We start from the raw sequence: 12,521 nt of genomic DNA, 5'->3' as shown, positions 1-12,521 counted from the left end.
AGGAGCAACTCTGTTATACTGTTACAGTGTTTACTAAATATTCTGCAGTTTCCACAGGTGTTTCTGTCTCCCTCAGCATTCTGGTAGGACTCAGTTCTGCAAAAGCTGCAGAGCTGCCAGCGAAAGGGGAGCAGGTGGCCCCCTATAGCCACAGGTAAGTGTCTTCACTTAATAGGGAGGAATTCAGTATGCAATTAAAAGATACATGAAAAGGACCCAGATACCTGAAAGGCCTGTATGGTTGAAGTGTTGGACTAGGACCAGAGAGACCAGGGTTCAAGACCCCAATCAGCCATGAAGCTCACTGAGTGAGCTGGGAACCGATCTCACAGGATTGTTGTGAGGATAAAATGGGGAGGTAGAAAATACCATCTTGAGCTCCTTGAAGTCAATTTGAAGTAGAAATGCAATAAGTAAAATTCTGTGCAGCGTATTTTTCACTTTAGGGGGGGGGATTCAAGAGATGGGGAGTGAAGAACCTTAGAAATGTGCATTGCAGAGGGTTGGACTAGATGATCCTCAGGGTCCCTTCCAACTCTAAAAATCCATAGGCTAAGAAGAAGCTTAGCGTCTAAGAAGCTTAGCGTCAATATTTATGTTCCTAGATGTGGAGAAAGCCTTTGACAACGTTGAACGACCCTTTTTCTTTGAAGGACTAGAAACATTCAAATTTGGAAGCAAACTAGAGCAAAGTTGTGGGATACTTATATGCAGAGCATTAGCCTCCCTAAATACCTTTTAGCATAAACTTATGACTTTGACGCTGCTGTAACAACATAGACACAAAAATCTGTTTCATTGCAATTACTTCCGGTCATATTTTGAACTTCCAGTGGATACTCATCACTTTTGACTAGAAATATTTAGTTTCATTAATACTTCAAGAAAATGAGTATACCAAAAGTGAATTGCTTTGGAAAAGATGCATGTGTCAGGCTAAATTGTATAAAATATTGCAAATTGTTTATTATAAAGAACAATTTTAAAACTATATTTTAAATTGCGGAAAAGATACAGTGTAATTGATAACATTTGCCATGAGAACATAGCTAAGATTCTGGTACTAACCTTTAATTAGGTGCTTAAATTTGGGAGACTTGTTTTACAGTAATTTCCAGTTGATACATTACTCCTGAACATTTTCATAAGTTATATAGTGCATTAGATAGCAAGTATTGGAAATGTCAGATGAATGTTGAAGCTATTTTGATATGCAGAGAACATGCAAATTTGCTATGTTATACTAGGGGTATAAATAAAAATTTATTATTATTATTATTATTATTATTATTATTATCATTATCATTATTATCATTATTAGAAACAGATAGGAGATGTAATATGAATTATCAGTCTGATAAAATTAGAATTGGACTATCTGCTGTTCATGTTAGCTTACACACAAAAATTATCAATGTGTCATTGCGAAATGATCTCGTATATTATCACAGCTGCAAAATGATGCGATACAAAATTCTGTAATAATAGTAATTATTGTTGTTGTTGTACCCCGCCCATATGACTGGCACCTATTCCTACATATTAGAAGGGGAAGCTAAATAATTTTTTTAGCTGCTCTTCATATTTGTAAATGTTTTATTCATTCATTTCTTCACTTGTATTGTTGTGCTGCATAACTGTTTGCTGCCCTGGGCTCCTTTGGGTGCAAGGGCTGCATAGAAAATTAATCAAATGATAATGCAAGTAAATCTCATACATATGTTCATATGGCTAGCTAATTTTATGAGAATGAGGATACAAGGAAGCAGGCTGTGGAGCCTCAGGAAGAAGGGAAGAGGGAGGTCTGCTTAGAGTTCTCCCAGCTTCTGCTTCACCGGCAACTGGGCTGAATAGTCACCCCAATTGTGTGCTCCACTCAGGAGCCATTTCAGGATTTTACGGGGAGGAGCAAAATAGAGAGGAGAGCAGAGCTCCTAATATTCAGATGAAAGTCAAATTGGGCCCACCAGTGGCTAAGATCCACCCTGAGACCTCTGGGTGTAGGTCGGTATATTAACAACAACAACAACAACAACAACAACAACAACAACATATTGTAGATTCCCCACCCCTGATGGCACTAAGCGTGAACAAGAATGAAACAATCACAGCATCAGTTTTCAAAGGGAAACACAACGCATCCTGATAGTAGCCTGGTGACCCTATCCAGCATTTCAATAAACAAACGTACGTATTATCGCAAAATCTTAATGCGAGGGCAATTTCAAGTACATGCCCTGCAGCTTAGAAATGGTCAGGCCACTATTTGACATGTTAAGTGGTGGGAAGTCATTTACGAAGAGCCTACGTGGCCTGCCATTCAGCTAAGCAGAGCAGGATTCACTGTCAATTGCTTAGAGGTTTTCTTACAAACAAGTGCATTTTGTTAAATAAATATTCAGCACAATTCTGACTGCCCAGTGGCTAGCCTAGAACAGATCTGAGACGCCCACTTTAACAAACAATAGGATACCTACAATGTATGGGAACTCTGGTGGAAGACCCTGCCTGCATTGCGCTATGGTTTGTATTCTGCGCTACAAATAGCAAAGCAGGGGGAGTATAAGACCAGTCCACTTACATTTAAGACCTCACTTTTAATGAAAAATATCAGGTACTTATTTTGCATATCTTCACTTGGCAGGTGTGTCTATTAAATGTAATTATGCCTTTTAACCAGGGTCACTCATTCATCACATTTGGCACTTGCCATGCAAGAGGTGTATTCATTTATCAAATATTTATTTAAGGGAATGCGATATACAGGATTTACTCAAATTAACGGGTTTTGCAAGCCTCACGTGTTCATCAGGCACATACTACATGCCAATAATAGAGCATCCCTTTTTACTTCTAGTTTTAACAGGGCTGCACAAAAGCTGAGGGAGGAGTTGTGTTTGCTTTCTGTTACCTCCCCGTTGTCATATTATAATGGTGTAAATGGAGCAATTGCACTAGGGCACATGTCAGCAACATGTACATATTCAGTGCTGTCATTTCATTTCTCCAGTCCTCCATAAATGTTATAAAGCAAAATATGCCAGCAACCTGAACATTTCTGTGAGATGACCCAGTCTGGTTGCTCCCACCATTAAGTGTTTTTAGCCAATGGGTGAAGTCAGAGCTGTGATTCAAAAGTCAGGTTTTTTGGACACCAGACTATAAAAATTATTTATTTCAGAAGGCTCCAAATCAGTTACAAGCAACATGGAGTGAATTGCTGTCCTTTGGAAAATGCTAGCTTTTCCTTTCTGCTCTTTCTTCTTCAAATTTTATTCCAAGAACAACAAAGCAGAGGCACAGCAACTGTGGGATATCTTAGCATAATAAACACAAAACCTTACAAATAGTACTAGCAATGTCTTTTCTCACACAGAGTTCCAGGTGCAAGAGGAGAAACTGTAGATATCAGGAAGGTAAGACATGCCCAGAGCTACAAGAATGCTGGAAGAACCTCTCCCCAGTTTACGTTTCTGTTTCTAGAAATAATAAAGCCAAAACAAATCAGATAGATGTGTCCAAGCATTTTTGCCTTTTCACCACACATTGGTACTAAGTTTTTTGTATGAGCAACTTATATGAGAAGTGCCAGTCCACAAATCCACAAATCCTTCAGATGTTTTCCTTTCCTTAACTTGGAGCCTTGTCTATACATCTCCACATTTCCCAAATGACATTGAAAGCCACTTGGCTGATGCAGCGACCTCAAAATTTCAAAGCCCATGAAGAGAGTCCTCTCTTCAAGTATTTGCCCTCCCCCAGCTGGGTCCCAGGTCTAGATAGCAGCACCACCATCCAAAGCCAGTCCAAGGGCCAATGCCAGGCACAGGCACCAACACAGAGGGGCTAGGCTCCCCTTCCAATGTTCAGAACAAACAAAGCAGAGGCACAGCAACTGTGGGGTATCTTCTCTTGGGGTGGAGGAGGTGGAGCATGGAGCCGGCAACCTTTTCTCCTCCTATCGTGTAAGGGAAAGACGGGCAAAGCAGCCCTGGGCTGGTGATGGTGGCAGGAGGAGGAGGTGGCCAAGTGCAAGAGAGGAGGAGCCATTGAACCCGTGCTGCTGCTGCTGCTGCTGCTGCTGCTGCTGCTGCATTTGGCTCCATCCCTTGGATGCTCCCAACGCCACGTGCGCATCTTGCCCCCTCCCATCTTTAGCACAACTTGGTGCCTCTGATGCCAGGCAAGCAGAGGATCGAGCATGGGCTCAAGCAAGTGACAAATCCTGGGGTGGTCTGATTCCAGGCCAGGCTCAAGACACAGTGATGGTAGACAGGCCTCCAGCCTAGCACTGAGCTAGAGTTGCTAGAACCACACCCAGAATCCAGTTGAATTCCACCTCACGAGGACCCTACTCATGAGAAGACCTTGACTTCTCTTTCCCTGAAGTCTGGCACTTCTCCTTCTGGTGTGGGCTTATGGCTGGTTCCGCCTCAGCTTCTGAGGCTGACTTCTCCTGCTGCACAGACGTCCCCCAAAACAGCCTAGTCCAAGAGCGCAAACTCATCCTCATCCCCAGATCTTGCACTTTGCATCGTAGGAGAAGTGTGAATTCTGAGGATGAGCCCTAACTGTGCATTGAAATTACTTCAGTTGCTGTCAGTGAGGTGGCTTATTAGGGAACGGCATGGAACAACTTGCCCTGTGGGATGGGGTAGGGAGGTTTGTGAGGGGAAAATACACTGTTATGTTGCTTCTTGCTCTTTGGCTACCAGTGGTGGAGATGCTTCAGCTGAGAGTCCTGCATTGCAGGGGTTGCCCTAGATAACCATTGGGCCCCTTCCACCTCTACGATTCTATGACTGTTTATTGGAAATCTATCCTCCTGTTCTTTTTTGCTCTACAAAGTCACACATTTGGCCAGCAATCCACTTCAGCTAAAAAGGGGCAAAGGAAAGTTGGATTTGCTGCCTTGAGTCCTGTAGAGAGAGAAATGCTTTCACTCCATGAGGATGAAAGAAAAGGGTAAAGGATTGTATTGTATTGAGGAAACATTGGCTATTCCTGTGAAGAGGGAAGAGAATTGTGCACAGTTGTTGCTAAATGTGGCCGAAAACCTCCAAGGAGATCTCCCTGCCCTGTTTGTGCAGCTGGCCAATGGAAGGAGAGCACTAGCACACCATGAAGGTGTTCAAGATAAACCAGGGGGCAGAGAAGACGGGGTGGGGGGGGGACAAGGCATGCTTGTGGGGGGGAGCACAGCGTGTTTGGCATCTGTGGGACTACTCATGGTTTGTTCAACAAACCATGGTTAAAACAAACCACAGCTTAACACTGCATGTGAACAAGGTCAATATTACATTTCTGTCTCTTCAGGATTTATTCTCCAGTTCTTCAACTTACAGTTAATTTGTTTAATAATTGCACCTGCTTGCAGGATTCCCACAGGCACCTGGCTAGAACAGTCGTAACAGGATGCAAGACTCTCTTATGTTCTTATGCTTAGCTAATTTATCACTCAGTTGATTTAAATGTTCTGCTAGTTCCTTCTGCATTTTGTCAGAAGTAATATTCATTTCCAAAGTATCCTATTGTTTTTGATATTTCACATTCTGTCTTGAGTTTGCTTTCTGATATAAGTATTTTTATGATGGAAAACATGCTAATTTTAGATAAAGTATTCTATTGATGCTCGATATACAAAATCTTCTCTATATTCCTTTTTATATATATTTATTTTGAAAAGTTATCTCCTTCATTATCTGCTTAATTATGCTGTTTGCACAGAAAAGCAAGCCCCCTCCACATGTTAACACAAATTATTTCTTAAGAACAAGGGGCGCAATCCAAGCAAATTCAAAATCCACAGTATTTTAGACTGTGCCTCAGGCACGATTCTTCTCTTCTTTTTTACTTTGTTTTTCGAATTACACCATGAAGCTCTTGTAAAAACCAGTAAGAGTTTTTACAACCCATAACAGAACAGTATGAACTTGCCTGCATACACAATCAATTCTCTTTTTACCAAATGGCAACAAATTAATCTGGGCATGATCCATTCACAGTGCAGGCCCCATGCCCATGGTGTAACCGGATCATGACCTAATTGTTCAGAACATCAGTTTACACAATATGCCTAAATTGAGATACGTACATAGATTATTTAGGACATCGCAATTAACAGTAAAACCTTTTAATAAAGTCAGCCCTTTATAAAAATCAGGAGGGAACTCAAGTCTATTGTAAACTGTATCATACATTGATCATGCTACAGGGCTCACAAAAATAATAAAAAATGATAATCACTTTTATTCTAAAGGAAGATATGAAAATATCAATAGCAAATTTGGTGCCCTGTCCTACACCACTGAGGTCATTGATCCATTTATTAGGTGTCCATCTATGAAAATTTTGTCCAAAACAATGTATTTCGTTTCAGTTAATTTTAGGGTGATTTTGGAACTGATATCCCTGAAAAGAGTGATGGAAACAGAGCATATAAAACAGACATTTTTATAAACATCATTAGGATCACTTTCAATAGTTGTTAGCAGAATAACTATATTTGTCACCCCACATATAAAAGTTAGGACTTCAAATGTCAATTTCAAGCTCCTTTAAACTTTTAGATACAAGTGTGTGCATTATTGCACACAAAGCCTGATTAGATGTTTAAGGTGGCCTGTTTCATCCAGAGTGAAATAGAAAGGCACACCTCCATCCATGTAGTGTGAATGAAGACCACAACAAAAAATTTTTTTGTTGAAATGCACACTGTGATACAGATGAGCATCCGTGTGTGTGTGTGTGTGAGAGAGAGAGAGAGAGAGAATGCGTAAATGCACAGTTCCCAATCCATCAAGGAAATTTATGTGTAGAAACTGTCTCTTTTATCTCTCTCTCTGTTACTGGAAGAGAACATTTGTGACTTATGATTTAATGACATCAAATTGATTTGAATTTGAGGGATCCCTCATTTGTGTTTGATGAAACCATAACTACTCAAGAGGTTCTATGTAGCATGCAAGAAAGAATAAGTTCCCCAGACTCACATAAATAAATCTCTTCCTACTGGTGTGGCTAAATGGGGGGAAAGAACTGTTCTAGGCCTTACCAGTGTGGCTCCTCTTGTGAACCATAAGAACATTGGGACCGATGCAAATTATCCCACAGACATCACACTTTAGCTTTCCGTTAGGGAGTCGAATGCCTCCAACTCCTGACATGGCTCTGCTGCCATCGTGTGAGCCATTCATTTTCTCTCCAGAGGCATCAAGCACTCGTAAATCCTCCGCACATTCTTCCCCATTCATTTCACAGGCACGCCCATTCTCTTCATCACTCTGTGCCTCAATTTTAATATTACTGGCTGAAAGAAATAATAGAGGGATGCCACTCAGTGCTTTTAAAAATAAATAAATTTAAGGAACAAAAAACATTGTGGCAAAAAACAGTAAACACACAAAGGAAAGCGTTTCTCAGCAGGATTCATGAAACACTTCTATGGCACTTACATTTCTATGTGTGCAAATAATTATTTCAAGCACATGTGAAGTATTAGACAATTATGATTACATGGATACCTTAAAGTTTCATATCCTTATGCTTTAAGTCCCAATATTAGCATTAGCAGGGCCACAGGGACCCCTTAAGGAACAGCCAGTATTGCTTCTCTAGAAAGGTGTGTGGACACCAGGACCAGTTGCCAGATGGGCAGCAAAATGCCCCCCAGAGACCAGTACACATGACTGATGAGCTAAATCCAACTTGATGGGCCACAGGTTGTACAGCCCTGGCTTAAGGGAACGGATTTGTACTTTGAAGAAAGAAAGCTCTTGCTAGGGATGCTGGAAGAATCTGTTGAAAGTGGATTACCAAGTGGATTTCATTCCCTCTATCCTCTAGCCCCATCATGACACAGATTCAACTTACATTTTAAAAAACAAACAAACACGCGCGCATTATATGTAAATAGACATGTAAAATGCAAAGCAATCATTCACATATTCATCAATGCATAATTGCTGCTCTTCTCCCAGGGGCTTCATTGGTGTTCTTTTTCCTGAAGTGCTCTGCTGATTCCGTGCACATCTAAGTTGTTGGCTGCAGTCCTAGCCAAGCCTACGTGGAAGTGGATCCCACTCCAAGGTTAGTGGGATTATTATGACTGTAGCCTTCCTAATCACTTCCTAATGTGAATTTTAAAAACACCCAATGCTTTTATTATTAATATTTTGTTCCATTGTTCTTCTTTTTGCATGAAAAGAAGTGGTCTCTTTTGTTACCTGTTGACTTTATCTGTGCATCTCAGTTAAAATCTGTAGATTTCAAGCTGCCAAACACTAAACTTTGTATACTACAGACATGTTTTAAAACATATAATAGCTTCAGCATTATGCTTCAACAGATGCACACACACAACCATTTTCTGAATAAAATTTGCTCTGGTCAAATAAAATGATGCACAACAAAAAGGACTTAGGTAAGTGGTATCGTGTGACTACAAAATGTGTGACTACAAATTAGACAATCCGGGACAGGAAGAACAGAATATCAACAGGAGCCTGAACTGCCCTTCCCAATGTCTGAGTAACAGGGCAGGGTGAAGTTTAGGCTGAACTGCAAAATCAAGACAGTGAGGCTGCAATCCTAGCCTCACTTACCAAGGGGTAAGCCCAACTAAATTTAGAAGTTAGTACTCAGGGACTTACTTCTGAGTAGACACGGTTAGAATTGCAGCCATAGATGGCTTTGGGATGGGTCATTAGCCATTTCATTAATTTTGCCTTTAAGGTGCCACAAGATGCTTTGTTGTTTGGCTGCAAATGACTATCAAGGGACTCCCCTGGAAACTGAGTAACTTTGAAAGGGAATACACAAGGAAGCAGCAGTGTCAGCTGGGGGGTGGCAGGGGGCCTTGGGCCCTCCAATTTTCAAGGAGGGCCCCAGGCCCCTCAATAACCCATGGCGACATGTGCATGCCACGCCACATATTCATGTCATGTGTGCAAGCTGCAATGCATGCAGATGACACGTCAGCATGTTGCGACATGTGGTGTGAGCCCATCAATCGTGGGGGAAGCCAGCACGCCTACCAGGAAGGTAACCAATTTGTAAATATCTGTTGTTGATGATGGAGATGTGCCTGTCTATCACTGTACAATATATGTTTCTACATAAGCAGGTGACAAACTGGAATAAATACTTGTACAATATAAACCTGTTGCAGCAGAATGGAAAATACCAGATGAAAGGGCATATGGATGTTGAAGTGGACTGAGGCATGCTTATGAATGGTGTCCCCACCGCCAAGCTATTCCACATACCAAAGCCAACAAGGCCAGCAGTTTACTGGTCCCATGCCACAAACAGCTCTGTGCACTCGGCACCTCTCAACTTTTGCTGACCAGGGTAGCTTCCTCATTATGCTTCCTGACATGCTCGTTTTCCATGTACTGGGTGTACTGGAGGTGTTTCTGCTTTGTACAGTGATACCTTGGTTTACAACCACAATCCGTTCCGGAGGTCCGGTTGTAAACCAAAACAGGTTGTAACCCAAGGCGCACTTTCACCAATGGGGCCTCCCAAAAACAAATTGGTTGTAATCCAAAAAAGGGGATACACACTTCAGGGTTTGACATGGTTGTAATCCAAAACAGTTGCAAACCAAGGTACCACTGTACATCCAAGAGGACATCAAGCTAGAAATTTGTAACAGGGCAGACCTTTTCAAAGACAGCAGGTCCCAAGAGCCTGGTCAAAATGTTTAGGGTGACCTTGAAATCAAGGAGGCATCCAAAAGAGGAAATTCTGCCGTAACAGGAGACTTCAATTACCTTCAAAGAGACTGTTCTGGTCAAAGCAAAGGAGTAAAATTTCTAGGTACCCTAAATGTGCCCTAGAACAGTTGTTCATGGAACCAACCAGAAAAGGCAGCAACCCTGGTCTGAATCTCAAATGGTTCCCACTTGTGAACACGAACCATAGTGCTATCAAATCCGATATATATGTAAATATACATTTGGCTAAAAAACAACAACCCCAAAACCAATATGGTCACATTTTACTTCAAAATAGGAAACTGCCCAAAAATGATGGGATTGGGGGAAAGGAAGCTGGAAGGAAAAGTCAAGAAAGTCTCCCAAATGCTTGGGAGTTGTTTAGAATCACAAAATCAGCTGGCATGTTATCGCAGATCAAGAAAGGTAACACCAGAATCAAGAGGATTCCTGCATGTTTAGCAGGGATGTAATGCCTTGTCCATTTCCGTCCAAAGCGTATTCATTAAATAAAGGGCTTTCAACCAGTTTGTTGCTCTTTGCATTCTGCATAATCAACTACAGTTCGGTTTCTGGGTTTTTCAGTGGCAGGTCTTTATATAAATAATGCTGTCATATTTTCCTTCCACATTGGCTCTAGAGGCAGGTTTGGCTCACCCCTCAGGGGCTCTATGGGGTAGGGGAAGCCTCAATCTGCCTGCATCCTAACCTTATCTACAGAAAGGTAAATCCTATTATTTGCAGCTGAGTGGGTATAACATTGCAGCCTTAGTCTCAAAAGCAAGCCTGGGACAGAGGCTGGGATCCTACACAGAACTACTACTCAGAGGTAACTTCCATTGAATTCAGTGGGGCTTACTCCCATGTAAGTGGGATTAGGACTGCAGCCTCAAGCTTTTGCAAATATAGTCCCACTATTCAGCACAGTGAATAACTACTGTCTAGTTAATGTATGTGGCAGGTGCAGAGATACAGCACAATCCTAACCACATCTACTCAGCAGTAAGTCCTCCTGAAGAACCAGCATTGTCCTGCCCAATCTGAAAACATTTGCAAGAACTATCAGGATTCTTCCAGTGTTATCTAATATTTTTTATTTCATTAATAGTGTATTGTTGTTGTTGGTATTATTATTATTTGCCTTTAGCACCCTCAGGTTGAAATTAATGCTAATGTACTTCTCTGCCTGTATTCAATTAGAGAACCATTCATCTCTTTACTCATAAGGAAGACAAGGCTAGAATTTTGCACCTCTTCCATTGGAGTATGTATGTATACATACAGAGACCTGAGTAGGCGGTGGTCTTAAAGTTAACAACAATTGGCTCACAACTAGAGTGGGGGTTATGTTCCGGGGGATTGCATGTAAAGACAAAATTGTGTCTAGTCAGAACAACCTTGCCGCATGACCACCCCCACCTTTCCGAAGCCAGCAGGCCAAGCAGGCCTTGCCCCCCCCCCCCCCCAAGAGGCACCCACAAGATCTCGAGGGAACCTCCCAGAGTTCCAAAAAGAGCTTCCCAGAACCCATTAAGGAAGTCAGAGGGCTTAAAAGCTCTTTATGTGCCCTCGGCCTTCCATGTGTGATTTCAGCTGGCCAGCTGCCAAGCGTGTAAAGCTACAATCACACTAGTTAACTGTGCACAAGTTGCCAGTCGGCTGCATACAATTATTTCTTCTGCCCAAGAAGAGCTTGGTGATGTAATTTTTGGTTCAACATCTATTCCAAGGGAAAGCATTGTTAAAAGCAGAGGATGGTATTCAGCTGAGTTTTCAATAGGTCTATTCCGAGGAAAACTCAACTGAATGCCAACCAGATCATGCTAAATCATGGCTTCTGGAAGGGTTTTTGAATTCTTCGAGAGTGTCAACAAGCAAACAGAGGTGACCAGTTGACATTTAAACAATTTATTATAAAATCCAAATCAGTGTTGACAATTATGACAACAGCAGAAATCTGTCAGCAAAATAAAAAGCAATGGATTAACCTACAAAATCGTTTGTTTGGATATTTAGGGCCCAATCCGATCACAGTTAAACCACAGAATTAAGCACTCAATTCTCAGAATCATTTCGGGGGGAGAGTGTTGGACTTTAGCCACCTTGTCAACATGATTCCAAGAGACTTTCTAGCCAGTCATCGCGTAAGTGCCCTCTCTAAACAGATGATTCTATCTGTAGCTCTAAAAAAGATTTGCAAGCTGCAGAAAGAAAAATAGGAAGTGAAATAAATGCAAGGCTGTTCAAGTACAGCAAAACACAGACAAATGGAAACACAGGGGTGACAGAAATAACGTGCAAGATGGAGAAACTTGGTAATACACTGAAAACGCATGCACAGTATACTTACGGGAAAAGGATTTGGGGATGATGCTGTGAAAATCCCTAAAGACTTCAGCCCTATATGCAGCTGCAATAAAGAAGGCAAAGAGGATGCTAGGTTGTAAGGCGGTCAGCAACATGTCAAAGAACCATAAAGGACATTGCTTCCAAGAAAAAGACAAGCGCCATGACCACAGAGATACAATACAGAAAGGAATTACAGCACAGAAGTAAGCCCTGGGAATCTAAGAAACCCCTGGCATCTAATATACAGTTGCACCAGGAACACCATTTCAGATTTCAGGGTGGGAGACAGTCTAGACACAGACCAAGACTTGCACTTGGAAATGATCAGTTGCAAAATAACAAAACAAAAACCCCAACCGCTTTTAATAGCATTTGCTGTGTTATTTTCTGATACCGCACTATAATGACAGCAACTGTATCAATACAGATCGGTTTTTGAAGCAAAGGGATTTA

The 12,521-nt window shown here is 41.5% G+C and overlaps 1 protein-coding gene across 10 annotated transcripts in view; it reads right to left on the bottom strand.

Moving 5' to 3' along the window:
* IKZF1 (IKAROS family zinc finger 1) overlaps positions 1-12,521 on the bottom strand; it is a 74,071-nt gene that overhangs the window by 18,339 nt on the left and 43,211 nt on the right. For 4 of the 10 annotated variants that reach the window (XM_083409156.1, XM_083409158.1, XM_083409160.1 and 1 more), the window contains exon 4: positions 7,055-7,309. The exons of the other annotated variants lie outside the window; for them this stretch is intronic. In XM_083409156.1, coding sequence (XP_083265282.1) covers positions 7,055-7,309 — 255 coding nt within the window. The remainder of the gene's footprint in view (positions 1-7,054; positions 7,310-12,521) is intronic. 10 annotated transcript variants of the gene reach the window in all.

This window comes from Podarcis tiliguerta (genome assembly GCF_965153285.1).
Source record: "Podarcis tiliguerta genome assembly, chromosome: 13".
NCBI classification, from domain to species: domain Eukaryota; kingdom Metazoa; phylum Chordata; class Lepidosauria; order Squamata; family Lacertidae; genus Podarcis; species Podarcis tiliguerta.
The sequence above is the reverse complement of the archived record's forward strand: the minus strand, read 5'-3'. Positions and strand labels throughout refer to the sequence as shown.